At 28.2% G+C, this 24,401-nt stretch overlaps 1 protein-coding gene and 1 long non-coding RNA gene across 2 annotated transcripts; one reads left to right on the top strand and one right to left on the bottom strand.

The window, feature by feature from the left end:
- Positions 1–7,608: 7,608 nt before the first annotated feature.
- Positions 7,609–23,410, bottom strand: LOC113372681 (lipase 3-like). Its single transcript, XM_026613035.1, has 8 exons — positions 23,288–23,410; positions 15,454–15,634; positions 12,690–12,771; positions 11,171–11,345; positions 9,373–9,531; positions 9,199–9,259; positions 8,204–8,346; positions 7,609–8,102 (listed from the first exon to the last, which is right to left on the bottom strand). The coding sequence occupies exons 1-8, from the start codon at positions 23,375–23,377 to the stop codon at positions 7,899–7,901; spliced, it is 1,095 nt and encodes a 364-aa protein (XP_026468820.1). The 5' UTR covers positions 23,378–23,410; the 3' UTR covers positions 7,609–7,898.
- Positions 19,045–19,649, top strand: LOC113372748. The gene is made up of 2 exons (XR_003366794.1): positions 19,045–19,226; positions 19,295–19,649. It is a non-coding gene; the product is annotated as an uncharacterized LOC113372748 (long non-coding RNA).
- Positions 23,411–24,401: the final 991 nt, after the last annotated feature.

The raw sequence follows: 24,401 nt of genomic DNA, 5'->3' as shown, positions 1-24,401 counted from the left end.
GGCACGATGCCATACACCACTTTTATTCCTAACCAATAATTTTTCAATTCAATAACTATTTTCAGAGAAGTAGCTAATACCGCAATTCAAAACATTTTTGCCAAAATTTGACTTAACCACTTATTCACTGGGATGGCAGAATTATAATGTGTTTTTTTATTTCAATACACATTAAGGGGGTATTCTCGTCTAAAGACATGGATTTTATGCAATTTTTGAAAGACAGATAATATTTTACTAGATTTTGATTTGCAAGTCATTAACTGAAGTTTTGAGAATAAAAGAAAAATAATAATAAAATTTTGATTCTAAAAGCTGATGAAGAAATGGCAAGTCTCAATATAAAGGCACCTGATGACCATACCCATGATTTTAGCCTTTCAATTAGTTTGGAGATTTTTTTTATATATTTTTAATCTAGAATAATTTTTTTTTACGAAATATCACCTGTCTGAAATAAATTTCTTTCACAACTGTAGAAGAGAAGACTCTGTACAAATTTCAAGTTTAGTAGAAGTTGGGAAATCATGGGTATCGTTTTGGAAAAGTTTTGAGAAACAAAGAGGAGATTTATTGTAGTTAAATAGTTATATCTCCCAAAATAATTTAAATTTTGTGAAATCCTCTTGCACAGACATTCTTAGATTTAAACTTCGAGTTAAATGAAACTAGTTTTTTTTTTTAAATTCTCGTATACCCACTTAATGACTTTGACTCAAAATGTTGATATCAATTCATGTTACAATTGTTTATGAAACATTAAAAAAAAAATACTCTAGTACATATCGACATAAATAGCATATCGATTGACATAAAATAATAAGCAAAATAATAATAAATATTATATTTAATATAATATGAAAGATGTAAGTGGAATTTTGACTCAAAGCAATAAATTTTGATTTGTGTAAATAATCAATAATATCTATAAACATATATTTAGTATTTTCTATTTAAAGTTTATCGATTTGCTAAAGTTTATTATTTTTATAAATGGTTAAAATGTGAGTAAATTTGCTGAATATTTTGTTAATATCAACAAATCGTTTAAAAGTTACAACAGATATAAGTTTAAATTATTTATTTCTGTTGGGAACTTTATTTTGAAAATAAATAAGTTGATAATGTTATTGCTACAATTTAAAATCCCAATTCTCATCGATTATTTATACATATCAAAATTTATTGGTTAAACACAAAATTCCACTGATATCTAGTCTTAATTTTTCATTTTATATTATAATTTCTTCATTTTTTTTTAATTATATAAAGAGCATGATGTATCTTTTATGCATATTTTAAATATCATAAAGAATTTCAAGTAAAAATACATTTACAAATAATAGAGAAATTTCTTGCCCAAGGCAAAAATCCTTTTACACCTAGTTCTTAAATTCTTTTTTTATACATTATATTTTATTCAACTTTTGCAATTTAACTAGTTTACTTATTGTTTTATGTCAATGGACATATTGTCTCTGTTATGCATACGAGTATTTCAGATATTCTAAACTATTATTTTTTTTAACAATTGTAACATAAATTAATTAAAATTATCAATACAAAAGTATCTAATTTGAGACAGCACTGTATATTAATATCACATTTTATATTTCTCGATTTGTTACCTTTATGTGTAATATTTAATTTTTTTTACTTAGTTTAAACTTAAGTTGGATGTGAGGCTATTTGTTTTGAAAATTATAACAACAAAACAAAACTGTAAGGGTTATTTAAGCAGCAACCAGTGAGTCATTTTTTAAATTCATTTCTAACACATGGTGGTTGTGCATGACTAACATTTTTATTTTGAAAACAGTTTATTTAAAACTATTGTGGCAATAATAATAGAATTATAATAATAATGGCAAGCTTCTCGATGAAGTTTTTGATAATATTTATTTGGTTATAATATTATTATTAGTACAAAGGACGAGTATCTACATTATTATGGATATTAAAACACGAAAGCTTTAATTCTGATGTTATTTAATAATAATTTTATGTCGGTGAAGTTATATATAATATGACAAAAGTCATATTAACAATTTCTTCTTGATAGTTTTTAGTGTTTATGACAAACGATTAAAATTATCTTATATTCTGGTTTCCTCTGGAATGTGTGATTTAGAAAATATATCATATTTTGTAGATAAAACTAAATATGTACATTTTGACCAGTTCTTTAAATATTAAAAGTACGTTTATAATGCATTTTATCGGCAGATTAATAATTACAAGGGGTAAAAATTAGAAATTTGGCATATGAATTTATTACAAACATAACTTTTCTTCAGAAGAATAGACCAAAGTAATTATTTCTTTTAAGAATGTAGTTTCTATAATATTTGCATACCGTCATTTACATTTTGCCTCCATGACGTAGTTAGATCTATATAGATATTATAAAAAAACAACCAAAGGCAGGTATAGATAATATTAATTATATAAATGTCCAGATCTAGCTAGAGTATCTTCATTAGGACCAGATAATCTTTATATTTTTTGTGTACCCGATAGTCATTGGCATAAAGCGAATTTATTAGAAGTTTATGTTTGAATCTCTCGACTTTGAGAAATTTCGACAGAGACTACACTTAGATATTATTGAAACAAAATAAAAGTACATAATGTGTCTTTCAAATATTTATTAAGATAAAGTTATAGATAGTGTTCCTGATTATTACAAAAGTAGCGATTCATGATTGTTACAAATGTGTGTTAATTATATATATATATTCATGTATAAATATATACATGCATGAATATATGTATCTATTATTGTTACAAATTGATCTTCGTACAGTATTAGAAACTTATCACGATCATAATCATTTTTATCTAAAATTTATGAAAAATAGAAAAAAATCAATGTTGTTATAATAAAATTATACTAATTATATCGTATCAATACAATATTACGTATGTAATGCATAGGCATTACACTACATGGACTGCTAGTCCTCATATGTTTTCCGAAGGGTATGGAACGTCACATGTGTGAGCGAACATTGCCGACTACAATCGCGGATTCTCCCGATTGATTAAATGTAACTTTGGTACTTCATGTTGAATTAAATTAATTTAATTTTTACTGTTTAAGATATCCAAAATTGCATCTTAAACTTCTCCTAATCGATATCGTGAGGTTCGAATTGCACATACTCATTTTTACTGTCGCATTAGTTGTTATAAAGTGAAATTTTTACGAATTTTAAAAATATTGTGGAAAGATTAGTAAAAGATGCAAAGAAATTATATATTGAAAATTTAATATCCGAATTTTGTGTTGGCGCCCCCTAAGGCGTGCGCTCGTATTTTTCGCATGCATCGCATTAAGGGTAGGACCGGCCCTGATTAATACTTAATTTCATCTCAGCTTCTTTTTGGCCATAATAATGTAGACATTTCATTTTTCTTATTCATAATCATAATTTTATTGTACTTATTCTAACATTGTCTAGATTCATAGGTAAATTGAAATTTTTAGTAGATGATAGTTTTGATTTGTTTTCAATGCAAACAATGACATGTCGTTTTTTACAATTTTTTTCATTCATTTCTACAATATAACACATACATCCCATTACTTTATAATCACATACATCCAGAAAATTTCCTTAACAAACTTCAGAAAGATTTATCAAAATCCGCATAATCGTTTAGAAAGAGTATACAGTGAGTGCTTGTAATTTAATATGAACTTTATATAATAGCAATAAAGCTCAAATTGATTCTACTATTGATTTTAGTTAGAAAACGTTTGTATGTGAAAAAGAAAAGGAATGTTTTTAGGGTTTTCCCGGCAATTATTCGATTTTTTCTCGCCGTAAGAACCATCCTTGGACTTCAACTAACATTTTAAAAAAAGAATTAATGCTCACAATTAACTCTAAACATTGCGATTTCGAATAGAATTCTTTCAAATACTTTCAAATAAACTCTAATTATATTAATTCAATCGGGAGATTCCGCGATTGCCGTCGGCTATGTCCGCTCAGACATGTGACATCACTTACCTTTCTGTGTTTGAGCACTTATTTTGCGCTCGACCAGCAGTCCATGTAGTGTAAGGTCCATGATGTAATGACATTTATCAATAATTAATATATATATATATATAAATATAACATATAAACATAAAATAATTATCATCATATCTTAAATACTACACGTACTTATCACGGTTAATATTTATACTAAATATTTATAAAGCAGATTTTTTTATAACTGTTAGACACTTGTTTTTCGAATTATACTTTTATAAAAGTCATTATGATTTCGGTAGTATTGATACAGGATACAGATCTTCTTTAATTAGATGATATAGTCTGAGAAAATTTTTAAAGTAGCATATTAGGAACAAAAATGTATATTTTGTACGTAGATATTTTTTAAATATTGACAGCTTCACAATTTTATAAAAGAACAAAGAATTTCAGTGAATCTCATTATAATATAGTGTTAGAGGAAATGATTTTGTGTCAATGGTGAACAAATGTGTGATCGTTGAGAGCCGCATATCTTCTGTACTATGTCTATCTATATCAAACATCTCTTCAAATATATCTTCTCATTACTTATATCATATATGGGATCCTCCAGTTGTCCATTGTTGATACAAAAGTCTTACTTAGTTCTTGTTAGATGAATTATCATAGGAGAGGAAATATATAGGCTTGTTCTTTAATAAACTTGCTCCTGCTCTGTTATTATGTTAGTACATGTTTAAAGAAATATAGGAAAGCGACTAAAGAACAAATTAATTGAGTGTTTCTAATTGCATACTATATTACTCTAAGCATGTATTATGATAAGATTCTAAGCTTATTTAAGAAAAAGTCTATTAGTTATTTAATAATTAAATCTAATCGTATTGTAATAAAACTATTATTTATATATTATAAACAATTATTATCAAGATACTCTTTTATTACTGCTTTATTTCTTTATATTCAGCTCTTCTGATCTGTAATTTTTCAAAATGTTTGAAAATTAAAAAAATATGTTTTAGGTATAACTTAGCGACAAATGAATGTGTTTTATTCATTCATTTGTTTGCTAAATTACATCAAAGAAACATTTTTAAAATTTTTGAAAATTTTTTCATGCTATTTCCATACAAAACTTTAATTCGAGTATATTAACAAATTTCTAGAATGTTGTTCTGCGACCAATCACAACGCTTGAAAATGACGTATGTTATTAGCGCTAATTATGATTGGCTAATTAATATTGATCCTTCGTTTTTTTCCGTTTTCTTTCGTCCCTTTCGCATAGGTTATAAATAGGAGTGCGCGAAGGATTTCGTAGCAGTCGCCGGCCGCGGCCGGCGCCAGGGTCACCTAGGGTGACGCTGAAAGCCCCCGGGGCGCCAGACCGGCAGCTCCCTTTGGAGCTGGACTGGTTAGGAGCCCTGGGGCCTCCGCCGGAGACTCCCGGCCACGGAGACTCCGTGCCACGGGGACTTCGGGTCTCGGAGACTCCGTGCCACGGGGACTTCGGGCCTCTGGGACTTCGGGCCTCGGAGACTCCGTGCCACGGGGACTCCGTGCCACGGGGACTCCGTGCCACGGGGACTCCGTGCCACGGGGACTTCGGGCCACGGGGACTCCGTGCCACGGGACTCCGTGCCACGGGGACTTCGGGCCTCGGGGACTCCGTGCCACGGGGACTCCGTGCCACGGGGACTTCGGGCTCGGAGACTCCGTGCCACGGGGACTCCGTGCCACGGGGACTTCGGGCCTCGGAGACTCCGTGCCACGGGGACAGCGAGAAAGTCGATTCAAATTGTATTCTTATGGTGTCCGGAGTGTCCGTATCCCGGAATCTTCGTGTCCGGAGTCTCCGAGTCTCCGTGTCCGGAGTCTCCGAGGCCCAAAGTCCCCGTGGCACGGAGTCTCCGAGGCCCGAAGTCCCCGTGGCACGGAGTCCCCGTGGCACGGAGTCTCCGAGGCCCGAAGTCTCCGTGGCACGGAGTCTCCGAGGCCCGAAGTCCCAGAGGCCCGAAGTCCCCGTGGCACGGAGTCTCCGAGACCCGAAGTCCCCGTGGCACGGAGTCTCCGTGGCCGGGAGTCTCCGGCGGAGGCCCCAGGGCTCCTAACCAGTCCAGCTCCAAAGGGAGCTGCCGGTCTGGCGCCCCGGGGGCTTTCAGCGTCACCCTAGGTGACCCTGGCGCCGGCCGCGGCCGGCGACTGCTACGAAATCCTTCGCGCACTCCTATTTATAACCTATGCGAAAGGGACGAAAGAAAACGGAAAAAAACGAAGGATCAATATTAATTAGCCAATCATAATTAGCGCTAATAACATACGTCATTTTCAAGCGTTGTGATTGGTCGCAGAACAACATTCTAGAAATTTGTTAATATACTCGAATTAATGAAATTGATTTCTTTAGTAACAAGGACGAAATAAACGAGAGAAATTTAACAGGAGCAAAAATATTTATTTTAGTAGGTCCACGAGAAAAATTTTCCGAAAAAGAAATTGAACACATAAAAGTAAATATCATAATCACTAAATAAATACTTTTGTGGTTGAGCAATGGTGGTTGAGCTTAATCGATAAGAATTGATTTGCGAGCACATTCTTCGACAATTATTCAAATTGTACAAAAACTTGTTCAAGCACATACATTTTATTTTACATGTATGAAAAGCTTATAAAATTCTCTACATAACTGCATATAACGATTTTGAACTTTTGGAACAAATACATGACGAAAAAAAAATGACAAACTTTAAAATCGTATAAAATTGCAAGCAAAGATGAAAATGTTTGTACATTTTCTCACATTTATTTAAATTGTGTAGAAACTTCTCAAAACACATAAATTTTGCTTTATACAGATAAAAAGCTTATAAAATTCTCTACACAACTGCATTTACCAATTTTCAACTTTCGGAACAAATTCATATATGCTTGCTTCATATAATTGCTTGACAAGAGCCTGAAATAATATCTATTATTATTGATTTACGGCTTGCTTATGAATAAATAAATAAATAAATAAATAAATATATGGACCACCCTAATATATACATAAACAATGTGAATTTATGTTTTTCATGCGTTATATGAATAAAAACATAATAAAACATAATACCATCAGCATTGTATTCTGTTAAAGAAATGTTGGACTTGAGAAAAGTTGGTGTACACATTGTTAACTATGAAGATCGGACTACATATCTTTCAAAATTCGTAAGAAGATTAAATATTTATGAATTTTATAGTAATATATTCTTTCAAAAATACAACTTTTTTAACACACTTAGTGCATATTTGTTGATATGGATATAGTATATGTATATATATATCAAATTTATGTTATATATATATATATATATATATATATAATATATATATATATATATATTATATATATATATATATATATTATATATATATATATATATTTTGATAGTTTTTTCGACGTTGAAATATATATATATATATATATATATATACCATATACATTATTAGCATATAAATGCTAACAAATTATCACAATTATTTATTTCATTAATTATCCTAATAACAAGTTCTATTTTTAACATTTTTTATAACTGTATATAAAAACTTTTATATATATTTTTGTGTGTATGTGTGTGTTTTGTACTTTAAAGCAGCCAAATGATAAAAATTGTTTCACTCTTCTCTTAAGTACAATAAAAGAAAACATTCTATTAAATTGAAACTTTCTACTAAATCTTACTAGTGTTATCCACTAAGTAATTGTGTCTTATTGAGATCATTGACTATTTAATATTTAACATTATAAACAAGACTGCAGGACAAATTGGCGAATGTTGATATATCACAGTGGCGTAGTTGTCGAATTATTTCCTACTTAATCGTTCTAAATGATGCGATTCAAGATTATAATTACATTTGTCATGTAAGCGTTACATTCGAATATTTGTGCCTCATTATTCTATTTCGTTTCGTGGAATATCTTTCTATGGTGTCCATGATATTTTTGTAGACTATTTTGTCTGCATCGTTTCCCCACGTGTAGTCGAAGTGCGTCCAATCCGCATCCTCAACCAGGTACGTGCCTGCCAGGTTGCCCAATTTGGTCATCAGGATATCGACATCCTAGGGGCAAAAGATATGATAATAATTTTATATTTGATTTCCGATATAATTCTTACGTTAGTGATTTATTTGTGTGTGTGATAGGTTCATTATATGTTCACCTTTGGGTCTGATAGCCAATCATTCATGCTCCAATGGAGGATCACAGGAGCAGTAATTTTACTCAAATCATATTCTGGAGGTTCCCTTGATTTATATACTTTTAAATTTTTTTCTTCGCCATAGTCGAATTGACAGAACTTGCCTGTAAAACAAATGATATATTTATATTCTTTTATTATAAACACCTTTATATATATTCTATTATTAACTTCCCGTAGGGTAGTTATAGTAATAGGCAGAAAATCGAAAATGAAAATTTTTGCATTTCTCGACGTTTTGAAGGTTTCTGAACATTTTGCCGACATACCTCAAAAAAAGGATTTTTGTGTGTATGTACGTGTGTGTGTGTGTTTAGTATGACCGCATTTTTTCGTCCACGTTTTCGGGCGCACGGATCAACCGATTTGAAGGGTTTATAAAACATTCGATCCCTATTGTCAGGGAGAAGTGCTGATTAGTTTTTGGTAAAGGCAGGTCCAACTGTTACGGAGATACGGAGCAAAGAGTGCAGAAAGTTTTTGAGAGAACGGACTATCGGATTTGAATGATCTAAAAAATATTCAATTTGTAATGATTGGGAGAAGAGGTGATTAGTTTTTGACAAAGACAGGTCCTGCCATTTCAAAGATACACAGCTAAATGTGCAAAAAATTGCAGTTTTTGAGTGAACTAAGCGTCCGATTTGAGTACAGTATAAGTGAAAATTTCACACAGAATTTATTGCAAATGCGTTTAGACTGTGACTATGTTTAGGCTTGAATTCGAAATGAAATGACGATTGTTAATGTTCTGGAGATAAATTGATTTATGATTTACATTTGATTCGCTCAGATATAACAAGATGGAAAAAATAATGAAAGTTACAGTACTTGAAATAATATATTTAGAATAATATTATAAATTTATATTTAAAATTTCTCGAATTTCATTACGGTATGGGAAGTTCCAGCAATTTGCCTTAAGGCACGATGCCATACACTACTAATTTTATTACCTGAATTGACCAGCTGACCATAATGAAAAAGTAAATCCACAGAACCACCAGCAGGAGTATTAGAAAATATTAATGGCAAAATTGTCTGAAATATAATAATGTATTTATATGGAAAAATTGCTTCAACATACGAGTTATTTGACATAGGAGCGAATAAAAAATTTTTTATCTTACCGAATTGAGTTGGGCTGCATTGTAGCCTCCAACGAAATTCAAAATGGCCGTGCAGACCGCCTGCGTCCAGGCGGAGTCTCTGCACAGTAAACCAGACGCCGCCGTCAGCCATTCGCTCGACGACAGGAACTCGCGAACTCCGAAAATATTAGCCAAGTTCTGAAAAAAAAAAAACAATGAAAATATATGAATAAAATCATAACATCAAATGAAAGAAAGAAATCTGATTTTTCACCATTCAAAACAATTTTCTACATATATTCACTTTTTAATTGTTTAAAAAATTAAGTGTTGTATTAACATTAGTATAATTATATATCATCATCTGTGATTTTGGAACATATTGTAGAATGAACATTATAAAATATATTAATAATTACATATTATTATAATGACAACTTCAGTAGTTCTGAATTACTTTTGAGTATTAATATATTTTATGATGATTTATCTCCAATTTGTTCATGTCAAATAATAAGAATTCAGCGAAATTATGTTATTTTTTATTTGATGTTATATTTCTTTGGTGATCTTGTTAATATATTCACTTTAAAATTTCTAATGACTGAAAATAATTGATTATTAAATATTAAATATTAATATTAAATACGAATATTACAAATAAATTTATTTGATATTAATTTAATGATTGTTTTTTCAAAACGCTTAAAACTATTACAAGGCCCTTAGCTAAAATTTACATCCTTCGTCAAATTCTTCTGTTTCACTGTAAAGTAAACCTTCTTATCCTTTTATAGCTTCTTAAACTACGAGTCCCGACCCCAACATCTAGATTTTTGAATGTTTTACAACGAATTCTAAAACAATATATTGACATATGCATATTTATTTACCTAATACCTAATAAACAAATCATCTAAAAATAATAATTTCTCTTTCTCTTATATATCGTATATCTATTTTATAATTGTGTGGGGTCGTCAAGAAACTCGCAATTATGAATGGGGTCGCGAATAACAAAAGTTTAAGAAGCCCTGGTTCAAACCAAGAGACATGGCTCTCTTATTTTGGACCTATTTGGTTATAAAAGTAAATAATATTTTCTAAATGTACAAAAATAAAAATAAAATGCCAATTAAACCTGTACATGCAATCAATATTATATAAATTATAGTTAAAATTTCAAACGTTTGAACAATTATAATTATTTTAACGTTTGAATCGATATCGGTATATCGATATATTCGCATGGTAAATTGTTACAATCATAGAAAAAAGAAGAGTTCATGGTTATAACACCATGAAAATAATATTAATATGTAATTGAAATGACTAACCGTAAAATAATTTACTATCACAGCCAAAATATGTCTATGGTATGAAAAACATTGCGACAACCGACGAAATTCATACCAATTCTTGTTTTCATTTTGCCATTAACATTTTTCTAGAAAACTCTTACTGGCTCAATGCTCGTATTTCGAATTTTTCTCCCAAGTCGGGGATACCACTGTATTACAATTGCAATAATATAATGACGTATTTCTTCTAATCAGTAAATTTCGACATCAAAACAATGAGTAATAGGTAATGATTTATTCAGTAGAGACAGTTCAAGGATCAAAATGATTGTAGATGTCTTAAAGATTAATTTTGCGTAAATAAATACTGCGTTTTAAATCTAATCAAAATAATCGGTGACATTTCGTATAACACGTGTCTCTGTACATCTGTTATCACACTTAATCATTTTTTATGATAATCTTGTGCGATATTTTTCGACAAAGTCCAAGGATTGTGATTCTCAAACATTTTCTATGTCTATTTATTAACTTACTTGTAAGAATGGTAAAACGCTGACCGCCAGTCTGACGAAGGGGCTCTTGCAATGGGACATGTAGGCTATGGGGGCCATCGCTTGCATTGAGGCTATTTTAGAATTGTACGATTGCTTCTGTGAAGCCATCACGAAAAATGCAGTCGTGCCCTGCGAGTGCCCCACGTAATGCAACCTAGTAAAAGATAATGGATTAATAATGCAATAATTATATTACATACTTAAATTTTTTAACTTTTAACTAAATTACTTCAATACTTCAAAAATCGCACAACGATTAACTGTCAAAACACTCAAACGAGAATTCATAATAGCCAACACACAAATACCTTATACATGAAAATTAACACGAACTTCAGACCAATTGTCTTCATAGTGCAGATTACCGGTAAATTCAAATATCTATTTCCTGATCTTGTGATATATACATTAAATGCTTCCAAATTGATAAAAAAAATTCTCTGAAAGTTTTAGCTTCTAAAATACTCCAACCAAAATTTATTTTGGAAATAACATCGGTAAAATTTCATTTATTTTTTAGAACTTTATAACTTAGCCACAAGTGAATTAAAATTTTGAGAATAACATTGTATTTGCTTATTTTGATCATAAATAAAAAAAATTACAACAAAAATTTGATATATTTTATAAAATAAGTATTTACTTAGGAAGAAGAACCAAGAAGCCTTGATTTGAGTGCGAACTATCTTATAATTAATACTAGGAGTTAAAAATTCAGAGTATTTTGTTATCTCATCCTTATACATATATATATACATATATATATACATATATATATATATATATATATATATATATATATATATTTAAGGTGGTCCTTAATATGGACATTTTCGATTTTCATTGCTCCCAAGGGCTCAAATGGTTACAAATTAATAAAAAAACAATTCTCTGAAAGTTTTAGCTTTTAATATTGTCTTTTAGATAGCAAAAAAAAATTTCAAAATTTTTGCAGAGCGTCGAATTTTCAATGAAAAATGACACGAATTTTCACTTTTAATTAATTTGTCGCTAAGTTATACCTAATTTTTTTTTTTAATTTTCAATTTTTTTCCATGCTATTTCCATACGAAGTTTAATTGAATTGCGCACTATATAAAAGTTAATATTAAAAGCTAAAACTTTCAGAGAATTGTTTTTTATCCCTTTTAGAGAATTGTTTTGAGCCCTTGGGAGCAAGGAAATTCGAAAATGTCCATATTAAGGACCACCCTAATATAATATATATATAATTATATATACATTATATATTATATTATAATATATATATATATATATATATATAATATTATATATATATATATACACAATATTCCTTCACAATTTAACTATTTTCACCAGTAACATTGAGTGCATGGTCAATCATTGCAGGAACATCATACATTCCAATGTGATGCCTCTGGTAAATAAAAAATACATCAGTCACCATCAGACTTAAATCAATTAATTCTTCTAATGATCTTACGTGAAGTCCCAAAATCTTTATATCAGGATTATTATTTTCTTATGTCCCCTGGAATATGTATTTCCTCTGGCATTGCCCATCCAGACATCGTAACCAGCATCGTGTAATAAATAAGCTGAAAATAGATATAAAATGATAACTTGTATTATAATTCTGAAATTTGTTTTTGTAAATAGAAAGAATGATAAAGTGATAAAATCTGGCTTTCTAGACACATTTCTAAGAGAGGACCGTCTATTGCACAACCGACAACGGAATGCATAATTAATTTAGCACATTTCAAATATAACGGACGAAAATTTACTGTGTGTTTGTTTTGTTCTGGTGTTAGGTTTGGGTTATATGGGCAGCGAATAAATTAAATTTAATTCACTTGATTAAAGATTTAAAAAAAGTATAAATAGATTGCAAACACGGTAGCTTTTTTATTACCCATAGGGGCATTAAATAATATTAGGTAATTACATCTCAGATAACATTATGTGTACATAGACTTTGTATTTCTTTTATGATTATGTTATGTTTCAATGTGTATTTTTCAATTTTGAACTTCCCAAAGTAAAACATAAATTCATTCTATATTCAATACATATATGTACAGTGTACAATTAATAAATAACATAAATATAAAAGAAATACAAAATCTAGTATATATTATTAGTATATATACGTGCCAATTCTTAACAAATAATTTCAAAATGACTAGTATATCCACAATTAATGCATTTTCTATCCATAATTTTATTTATAATATATATATATATATATATATATATATATATTATATACATATATATATATATACATTTATTACATAATATTTTATATTAACATGGTTATTATTAACAAATAAATAAGAACAACAAAACTTTGAACCAAAAAACTTTCATTAAAAAATTTATCTTACTTAAATGAATTGTTTACAAACAAAATCGTAAAAATAGTTTACAATGATAGAAATGAAAACCAATTATTTACCTGTTTGACTAATATAAGTATAACACTATTTAATTACTAAATTCTACAAGTTGTCATATTATTTAAAGAAATCTGGTATTCTTGTTTATTTTCTAATATAATTACTGTGTTAAAAAAATATATTATTTATTAAATCATATACTGAATTTATATTAGTCATGCAAACAAATAACCTTTTTACATATATTTTTAATCATAACTTTTTATTTCACCACTAATTTTTTATATAATTCATTCCTTGATTTTATAAAAATATATTCTTATTTATTTCTAATTAATGATACCATGTTTTAGAAGATGTATCTCACATAGTCTGAAACGTCGATAGTATCTTATATTTTTCTAAAGAACTGTATAAAGATATATAATTCAATCCTTACAAATATGTATATGTATGTATATATATATATATATACATACATATACAAATATGTATATGTATGTATATATATATATATATATATATATATATATACATACATATACATATTTGTAAGGATTGAATTATATATCTTTATACAGTTCTTTAGAAAAATATAAGAAACTATCGACGTTTCAGAACTATGTGAGATACATCTTCTAAAACATGGTATTAATTATACATTTATAAATATATATACATTTAAAATATATATAATATATATATATATATATATATATATATATATATGTATATATATATTTGAATTGCAAAATTATTAGAAGATTTAACAAATTTAAAGAAACATCATTATACCAGTAAAAAACAAATGAACACACATAAATTTTAAAAATTAATAAACCAAAACATTGCATAAAATAAAATAATAAAATAAAAAGTAAATAATGAAATTATGTAGTTTGTCACACGATTACTAAATTGTCAAAATTTCACTTATTGCAAAACTCATTTTTCAAATCGACAACATTTAAAAAGTACATAATTTTATAATTCAATATTTAGTTTATTAGTTTTTTTCTTTGAACAGTGTCGATAAAATTTATTTTTTATGATGGCACACATAATGTGTCGAAACTTACATAATGAATAGAATTATTGATAGAAATAGCATTAATTGAGGATATTTGTATTAAAAATATTGAAAATGGCAAACTTTGTAACTGCTGGTTCTTTCTACATTAATAAAGTTGGGGTTATATTTTAATTTATTTTTCTGAACTAAAACCGTCCTCGTTTTTATATATTCAATATATTTTTCATAATTATTTACACGAATTATAAGAAATATTAAATACATTTTATTAGGGTGGTCCTTAATATGGATGTTTTCGAATTTCTTTCCTCCCAGGAGCTCAAATGCTTCCAAATTGATAAAAAAAACCGCACTCTAACAAAAGTTTCTTGGTTCTTTTCTTCCTAAGTAAATACTTATTTAATAAAATATACCAATTTTTTTTTTGTAATTTTTTGCTAACTTGTAAGGAAATTCGAAAACATCCATATTAAGGACCGCCTTAATGTATATTTAGATGAAAAAAGAGGCCCTAGTTTTTTTGCCAATGTGTTAATAATTAAAATAGTTTAATTTGTAACATTGTAACAATGTTTGCTTTGAGCAAACTCAATATTTGGAACGACACTTTGGCCGCGAGTGTTAAAATTCGAAACAATGGAAGGGCAATGGCATCGTGTGCATTGAATATTGAATTTACATTAAATATTTGTTCTCGTTTCATTGATTTGCTTTGTAGCAATCTTAAATAATACATACATCATACATTTCACATGATTCTTATGGATAATGGAAAATTTACATGTGAATTGCTGGTAATTCGACGTGCATTCATCAAATGCATAATATCAATAATAATATTTTACCTAATGCTTTTCCTCTCCCGAGACAAACATATTCGGCCGAGCTGCAAAACATGCAATGCATTAGAAAAACAACCCCTATCCTGTCGGGGTTGGGCAGCCGGTGCATGGAAAGGACATAACCGTCGTCGGTGGTAACACTATGTTGTTCCATGGGGTATCCATTTTGTGTAACCATTCTGGGCTAAAATAAATTTGAAATATAAAATATATCATTGAGAAAGGCGCAGAGATTAAAAATAACATAGGTCTTTTGAACCTTGAGGATTTGATACACAGTTCGTTTTGGCGTCGGTTCAAAAACGAACAAGATTTCATTTTTAAACATCATAATTGATACATGTTATATAATATATATATATATATATATATATATATATACAGGGCCGGATTTAGAAATTTCGCGCCCTGGGGCACTGACAAAAATGCCGCCCCATCCCTAAATTTTTTACTTAAAATAGTTTATATATATCATTTTTCTAAAATTAAAATAACTATTTGATTGCAAAAAAATTATTACGCATTACATAGTGTAAATAGTGATGCTTGGCATCGTGCCTTAAGATAAATTGCTGAAACTTTCAACACCAAAAATTAAAATTTAAAAAAAAAATTAAAGCGATCGGCCTGCGTAAGTAAGCGCCGCCTCGCAGAATAACAGATAAATAATTTTGCAGAACTCATAGAAATGTAAACAAAATTTAAATTATTAAAATATCTGATAATTTTATGTGCATATGGTTAATGATCATTTTTGACCGCCAAATGTTTCTCTTTCAATTTTTTTTATTGGGTCACCGAAACCGCTAGACCTGCCTTTCACAAACTTAATCAGTTCTCCATTTTGTCTATATATGTAAATTTCTTTTAATGATATTGGACGTTCCGTTTCTCAAAAAATGAATTATTATTTTTGGCATTTTGGCCCATATTTCCGAAACAGTTGGACCTGTCTTGGCCAATAACTAATCAGCACGTTTCGCTATCAATAGAAATCGAATTATTCAAATAAAATTCAATTTTAATAAGCTTAATAAATGAAACTTAATAATTTTCAAAAAATTTCGAACGTGCGTCACTAATTTAGTTTTTTTTTATCGCTATGAGCTTGGAAGTGCACAAATTCGTCATCTTAAGAGGGCTCGAGATCTGAAGAACATATTTTTCTTAAAGTTTCAACTCACTTACGAATCTTTATATTAGCCAAATTGCCAAATTTTGCAATGCATTTGTATAATGTTTTGTTAATTATATTTCTTGAAATTAAAAATGTTATTAAAAAAATTACTTAATTATATGGTATAGAATTTTTTTTCACTATCCAAATTTTGCTGCCCCCGAAAATTTGTAGCCCTGGGCAGTAGTCCCGACTCCCCCTACTGTAAATCCAGCACTGTATATACATGTATTTTAGAACACTTGAATAAATTGCACTGCACTGCATTATACATGTATAATAGAACTCTTGAATAAATTGAAAATATATTTTGATTTTAAAATTTAATTTTATCTTTAGTATATATAATTTCATACCAAGTACACAAATTTTTCATGTAGTCATTTTTTATTTTTTTATTTTCTTATAAATTACAATCTGTCTACATAGAAAGACATTGAGTAATTAATTTGACAAATGACATAGAATTTCCAAAGGAAAACCCAGAGGTTCACTTTATATTAATGTACTAAATTATGACTTAATTAAAATTAGGTATATGTATCCATATAATCACTATAATCTTTCCAAAAGATATTCAAAATCTTTTAAGACTGAATTTATTTGTTTATTTTCTTCAAAAATCCAAATGTATATAAACAATGACAGGTTTTCTGTGATTTTGCCAACACTAGCGCTATCAATTGCCTAATACCAAAAACTATTTATTGATAAGATAACAACCAAAGATAAATGATTTTATCATTGATAACGATCTATGACAGAAATATAAGATTTGAATTTGAATTTGAATATATGTAGGTAACGACATAAACATAACGACATAACGAGTATGACGAGTAACGATTTATATTGTTTTGGCGCCTTTTTGCCCCCATAAAAGCTGGCACAGAAACAATGTTAAGTCTTTTTGTGTTGAGACCTCGTGGAGTTACTACAGTGAAAGGTAAGTCATTTATAATAACTAATATTATTCTAAAACTGTTTTCAAGTAATTTCTAAAAAAAAATCATATATTCAGTTTCTTGAATATATGATTTATGCATGGTGTTTGCTTGCGTTTTGATTTATTTAATTTTGTTTAATGAATTATAAATAAAAAAATGGAAACCGTTAATTATTTATATAAATCGATTTATGTTATTTTTTCTATTTCAAAATAATTTTTGCCGAAGAGTTTCTGTAATGGTTTTGAAATAACTCTTTGGCCAAAATTATATTAAAATATTGAAAATAATGTAAATCCAGTAATATAAATAAAAAATGGTTTTCAAACTTTTTTTAATTAAAATTCAATAAAAATAAATCAAATCAAAGCGCAAGTACATATATACAGATATATGTATGTACATATGTATCTAATGTATATTGTATATATTTTATACAATATACAAAATTTTAAACAATATAAATAATTCCAACTGTAGAATTTAGGTATAATTTTATGATATAAAATTCAATTATTTGAATATACATTTTAATTTAAATATTAAATTATTAAATGAAAAATAGAAATAAGAACATATGAAATATATACTGCATATGTTCTTATTTCTATTTTCCATTTAATAATTCAATATTTAAATTAAAATGTATATTCAAATAAATTTAATAATTATTTAATAATTAAATTTAATTTAAAAGGTATTTAATAAAATTATACATATATATGTATAATTTTAATAAATACCTGTATAAATTTTATTAAATTTTATAACATTAAACTATGAGTATTGTATAATAATTGTACAAAATAATTTTAATTGAAAATGGCTGATATATTTGACTACAAAGTCAATAATAATGAAAAAAAGATTAGAATTAGAAAACTATTACAACATTAAAATTTATATCTGAACTTATGTTGGAATTATTTGCAATTGACTTTTTATAATTATTTAATGTAGTTGTTTAATTAATTTTTAATGTAGTTCGTTTCTTTTCAGATTTTATACAGTGCCAATAGTGTTATGTGCAGTGAATAATAACTTCGGAGGCTTATTGTGCATTAAACTTTTTTTAATATTAATTGTAACTTAGTTTATTTGATATAGTGTTAAAAGTAATTTTTTATTTACCATTTTGCGTTATTTCGAGTACATGGTCCACACTTTTTTTTTTTTTTTAATTTTCGAAATACGAACGAATCGTATTATGATGAAAATTGCGCGTTTGAAACTACGTTCCTGCCGCCTACCCCCCACGGCAGGTCCAAGTAGTCGGGTTTCACATTTAAATTTAATTTATTAATTGAATAATTTTTGTTTTGTATCTCTGAGTGTATGGACCCCTGCGTTGTTTTCCCAGAAGCACCGCAACCCCATGCACATAATTTAACAATTAATATTATTTGTTTGCAATTATTATTAAATTTAATTTTTTAATTATTTCGCTAAGTGGCCCATGGAAAAAAATAATTTTTTTTTAGATTCATAAAATTCTATTATAATGTTTTCAACTTACTTTGATTACTTTTCGTGTCGTAATGTAATGAACACAATTTCAAGAATTAACTTTACTTTTACTGGTCGCACAATGAGTCTCCTGGTGGAAGATGCTGAATTTATAAGTGGTTGAACTTGGCAATTTTCAGGACATGGTAAGAAACTCTGAGCTATGTACAAATCTTTTTAATATTGATAGAATTAAATAAAATTTGAATTTTAGGTTGAACACAGAAGTTACCAGAGGAATAGATCCTAAAACACTATTACTAAAACGGAAGAATGTTTACCAGGACGTTAGTGATTACCAGTGTACAAGGATAGAATGGACCACTTTGCAACCAGGAGCGCACAAGACCAGAAGAACGTTTGTTATATTCAGATAAGTTTGTTACTTACTAAGATAGATCACTTTGCTAAGTAGGATGGACCACTTTACCACCACCAGGAGCACACGACCAGGAGAACGTTATGTTGATAAGTATCTTACTTGCTAAGATAGATCATAAGATATTAGTTTTTTGCGATCATTTTCTATATTATTTTGTTATATTAAGATATGTATCTTACTTGCATGCGACGATAGATCATAAGATATTAGTTTTTTTGCGATCATTTTCTATGTTATTATTATATTATATACTATATTATTATTTTATCGGGGCCCCATTTACGTTTTCATTCTTTATATTTGATTCGTGGACGGATTTATATACATATTATAAATAAGATATATTTTGGGCAAAATCGTGTTAAATACAGTGCCAGACAGTGTTGTGTACAATGATATATCGTGATATATACAGTGCAAAACCTCAATATTTACAAATCAAGATCAAGATATAATTCAAGATCAAGATACATACAGTGAAACATCAACATCAAGATCCATACGAGATGAAGATACATACAAGATTAGAACCAACCAGAAAATTGACTACAAAATTGGAGGACGTACACATGGATATATTATTAAGTTAAAATTAGGTTAGAATACATTAGGCTGGTAGTTTACTATTTTTTATTTTAAAAATGGGTGGGGAAGACGGCAAGGACCTTCCAGTTTGCATAGATTTCGCGTTTTTTCACAATTATTTAAAATTAATTCATATAACAATACTTAATACACAATTTTATGACCTTTATAAATGCACTCCTCTATAAGCTTCATAGTGCTGGGAACCTATGAAGTTAAAGTATTTACATGGTGGATCTTAGGGGGGTACATCATGTAAATACTTTTTTTTTGTTTTTTTTTTTCTTTTTTTTTCTCTTCATTACAAAATTACCTTTAATTACAAAAGTACATTACAATTTTACCTTTAATTTCTAGCAGGTTCTTGCATCGTCTACGGTTTTTTCCTAAAGAAGATCTTCATATACATTTAATCATCTCGCGGGGTATTTTTCATGTTACATTTGGGTCATTTAAGTTAGGCTTAAATTAGGTTTAGTTAATTAATTTAAGTTATTTTGTAAGTGGACTAGGGCTGTACTCAATTTGTACGGCGACACCACATTAAAAAAAGCGCGCCTGGCAACTATACCTCCTGGGTGGTGTGGAAAATAGTTGCATCTTATTGTTAGCTATAAGTATAATAATTATCAATTTAATTATTTTATTAATTATATTTAATTAATATATAAATGTGTAATGAAAAATGTAAAATACGCTGATGTTAAATGTCCAAATATTCAATATAATAAAACTTTTAAAATAATCTTTGTTTTTCAATCTGAAAATGTCCAATTTTAAGAACGTCTATATTACGTTTTGAACAAGTGTATGGTTTGGATAATAATATTATCATATTATTATTGATCATAATATTATGTTCAATTGTATTTTTTTCCATCATTTTTTTTTATTTTGAATTTTTATGTTACTAATATAGAACTGACCTGATTTTTAGTACTTGTAACATATGTTACTATTAGTAATAGGAATATTGTAATTGGACATAACATTATAATCCATAATAATATGATAATATTATTGATTTTGCAATATTTTGTCATAAAATATTGGTTCGATACCATAACAATATCAGTATCCCAATTATTTAAATTGAAACTTATTCAAAAGTTAGTTTAATAATTTGCTTGCTTTCTTGTACTGAGATTAGTCCTAAGAAAAAGTATTTGCCATAGTAATCGGTATTATTATTTTTGGCATTTTGGCCAGTATTTCCGAAACAGTTGGACCTGTCTTGGCCAATAACTAATCAGCACGTCTTGCTATCAATAGAAATCGAATTATTCAAATAAAATTTAATTTTAATAAGTTTAATAGATGAAACTTAATAATTTTCAAAAAATTTCGACATATAAAAAAATTTTTCTTTGAATTCAATTTTTATCATTTTTCAAAAAATTTTAAAGCTTTTTATAAAATGTAATTTTCAGTACGGAAAGTTTCAGTAACTTGCCGTAAGACACATAATTAATTTTTTTTATCGCTATGAGCTTGGAAGTGCACAAATTCGTCATCTTAAGAGGTCTCGAGATTTGAAGAACATATTTTTCTTAAAGTTTCAACTCACTTACGAATCTTTATATTAGCCAAATTGCCAAATTTTGCATTGCATTTGCATAATGTTTTGTTAATTATATTTCTTGAAATTAAAAATGTTATTAAAAAAGTGAGTTAATTATAATTTTCTTCTCACTATCCAAATTTTGCCGCCCCCGAAAATTTGCCGCCCTGGGCAGTAGCCCCGACTGCCCCTACTGTAAATCCAGCACTGTATATATATATATATATATATATATATATATATATTCTTTTTTTAACATTCAATCCTAAAAATGAAGGCAAATTGAAAACCTTGACAAAAAAGTTTGATAATAATTACCTTCCATTATATTCTGGAGTATATCTGTTTGAGAATCCCAAATTTTTTTTTATTGATTTATATTAAATTTCTGAAGATTCAAACTATTTTTATACCAAATTCAAATTTTGAATGTGACTGTTAAATGCCTCTGATTTTTCATCTCCTTGTCCGGTATCCATTTTTAAAAATATTAAAAATAACGGTTTTTCGTTTCGATTCCATATCTTCATAAACCTTATGGAAGCTCTAGGGCTTCCGTTCATATTTAACTAAGAAATAACAGTTATAGAATTGTGTAAACTATGTCATAGTTTAAAAAATCTGAGTAAAAACTTACACACAGTTTTTATAGAAAACATGAAATGGCCTTGGTAGTTTAAAATATATAAGTAAAAACTTACTCACTGGTTTTGCAGAATAGTGTTATCTACTATATGGCCTTGGTAGTTTATGAGTAAAAACTTACTGTTGGCTTCTGTCTTTAGCAATAGAATATATAACAATTATTTGTTTTCCATTACACAATAAAAAGCGTAAACTGTTGAAGCAAATATATAAAACACAAACATTTCTTCATACCATTTCTCTTTATCAACTGACATTCAACCGATCGGAAAAGTGTACAAGAAATTGCGCCAAAAGTTAATGAGTGAAGTTTGCGGAAAACCCATTGAGTTTTCCTATCGAGAGTGGCGGGATTTTGGAAAAATAAAATATTATATAATAATGTTAAATGATAATATAATAATAAATTACAACATAATTGTTTAATTTATTGCATTAAATAATATTTTGGGATCAATTTTCAAATTAAATTGAGTCCATCAGGCAAAATTTAATTAATTCGAAAAGACTTGCACAAACTTCACACCTACGAAAACGGATTAATTTTTACGGATACAACGGATACAATTTTATATTTGTGCCAACAACTTCACGCAATTAACACAAGTGAAACGTCATTGAATTATTTCAAACTTTGCGTTATTTATTAAAGAAAATCTGTCATCTTTTATAGTTACATATACTTTAAGTTATCACAATTAATAATTTAAACTATATAAGCATTATCAAATCGTAAAATAATTACGTCAGAGTGCAAACTCAACTCGAAATAATGAATTTCAAATAAAATAAATTCACTGGCATATTATAATTTTAACACATTTAACTGTCATTACATATTTTTATTTTTTGTTACTCTTTAAATGAAGCAAAAACATAAATTAATTATGCAAAATATTATTAATGCATAATAATGTCAATGCAAATGCATAGAAATATATATATACATATATATATATACTATATATTATATATATATATATATATATATATATATATATATATATTATATTTTGAAAAATCCTTTATCTTACCGTTCTTGGTGATCTCGTAGGCTGTGTACCCATCATAAGCAATTCGCCTAAATAGAAATTTTGTAACATCTGCATCCAATCAAACTTCATTTTTGTTTATTGTTTCACTAAAATTTGCAGATTAAATTATCAAAACTAAATTAATGGCTCGTGTACAAGATAAACAATCACATGATTTATAGTCTCATTGTTTTAACAACAATCACAAGGAATTGCACAATAATTAAAATACTATTCTAAAATTGACTCAAGTTTACTAGATGCACTTGTACGTTTATATTAATAAAGTTATATGAGATTATTTAATGTGTTGTGAATTGTTAGATTTGTTTCTAATTCCGAGAAATCCTCGATGTTTTCTCTTCTATTGCTATAGTCGTACTAACTCGTACATTCTAATATCGAAACGATATAAGCTTTGTTAACGCATATGTAAAAACATACGCGCTCACACACACATAGAGCACGTTGTGATTTTAAATTCATACTTGAGTTGTATAGGCAGTAATTCGGAGATAAAGAAAAATATACTGGTTAGATAATTAAAGGAATAGAGAAGTTAATCTAGTAGCATTATAAAGTGATTATTACTCATCTTTAATATCTTATTAATATTAAAATTACAAGTATAGTTACTTGTATACGTGTATGTACGTTTTCATCCATCAGATCTTGATACGGATTTGAAATAATTATAGGAAAAATCGACATCCTGGTTATGTCCATTAAAATGGTTGACTTTACAATTGAATTGTTTGTAGTTATCTAAATATAGATTTTTTAAATTATATTGTATCTTAATTCATACAGATGACGTACAGATTATCTGCTTCTGAACTTTAGACTCTAATTACGTGCGTTAATTTAATACCTTGCATGTGTGTACATACATATTCATATGTATTTTTTTTATGTTACTTTGGCTGTCTGTGAAAATGTTGAAGCTCAAATTTTATTTGTTTAATAGATTTCATGCTCAGTCCTCCTCTTTCATTACTACTTCAGCAATATTTACCTATATAATTACATTTTTATTAGTTGTTTATATTGTTGACAGAATTATTTGACTAGGTACTACCAAAGCTTACAGCTACTAGCCTTACAAATTTAATCA

This window comes from Ctenocephalides felis, unplaced genomic scaffold (assembly GCF_003426905.1).
Source record: "Ctenocephalides felis isolate EL2017-DRISC unplaced genomic scaffold, ASM342690v1 CF-g0.4_SCAFFOLD_01604, whole genome shotgun sequence".
Classification (NCBI taxonomy): domain Eukaryota; kingdom Metazoa; phylum Arthropoda; class Insecta; order Siphonaptera; family Pulicidae; genus Ctenocephalides; species Ctenocephalides felis.
The sequence above is the reverse complement of the archived record's forward strand: the minus strand, read 5'-3'. Positions and strand labels throughout refer to the sequence as shown.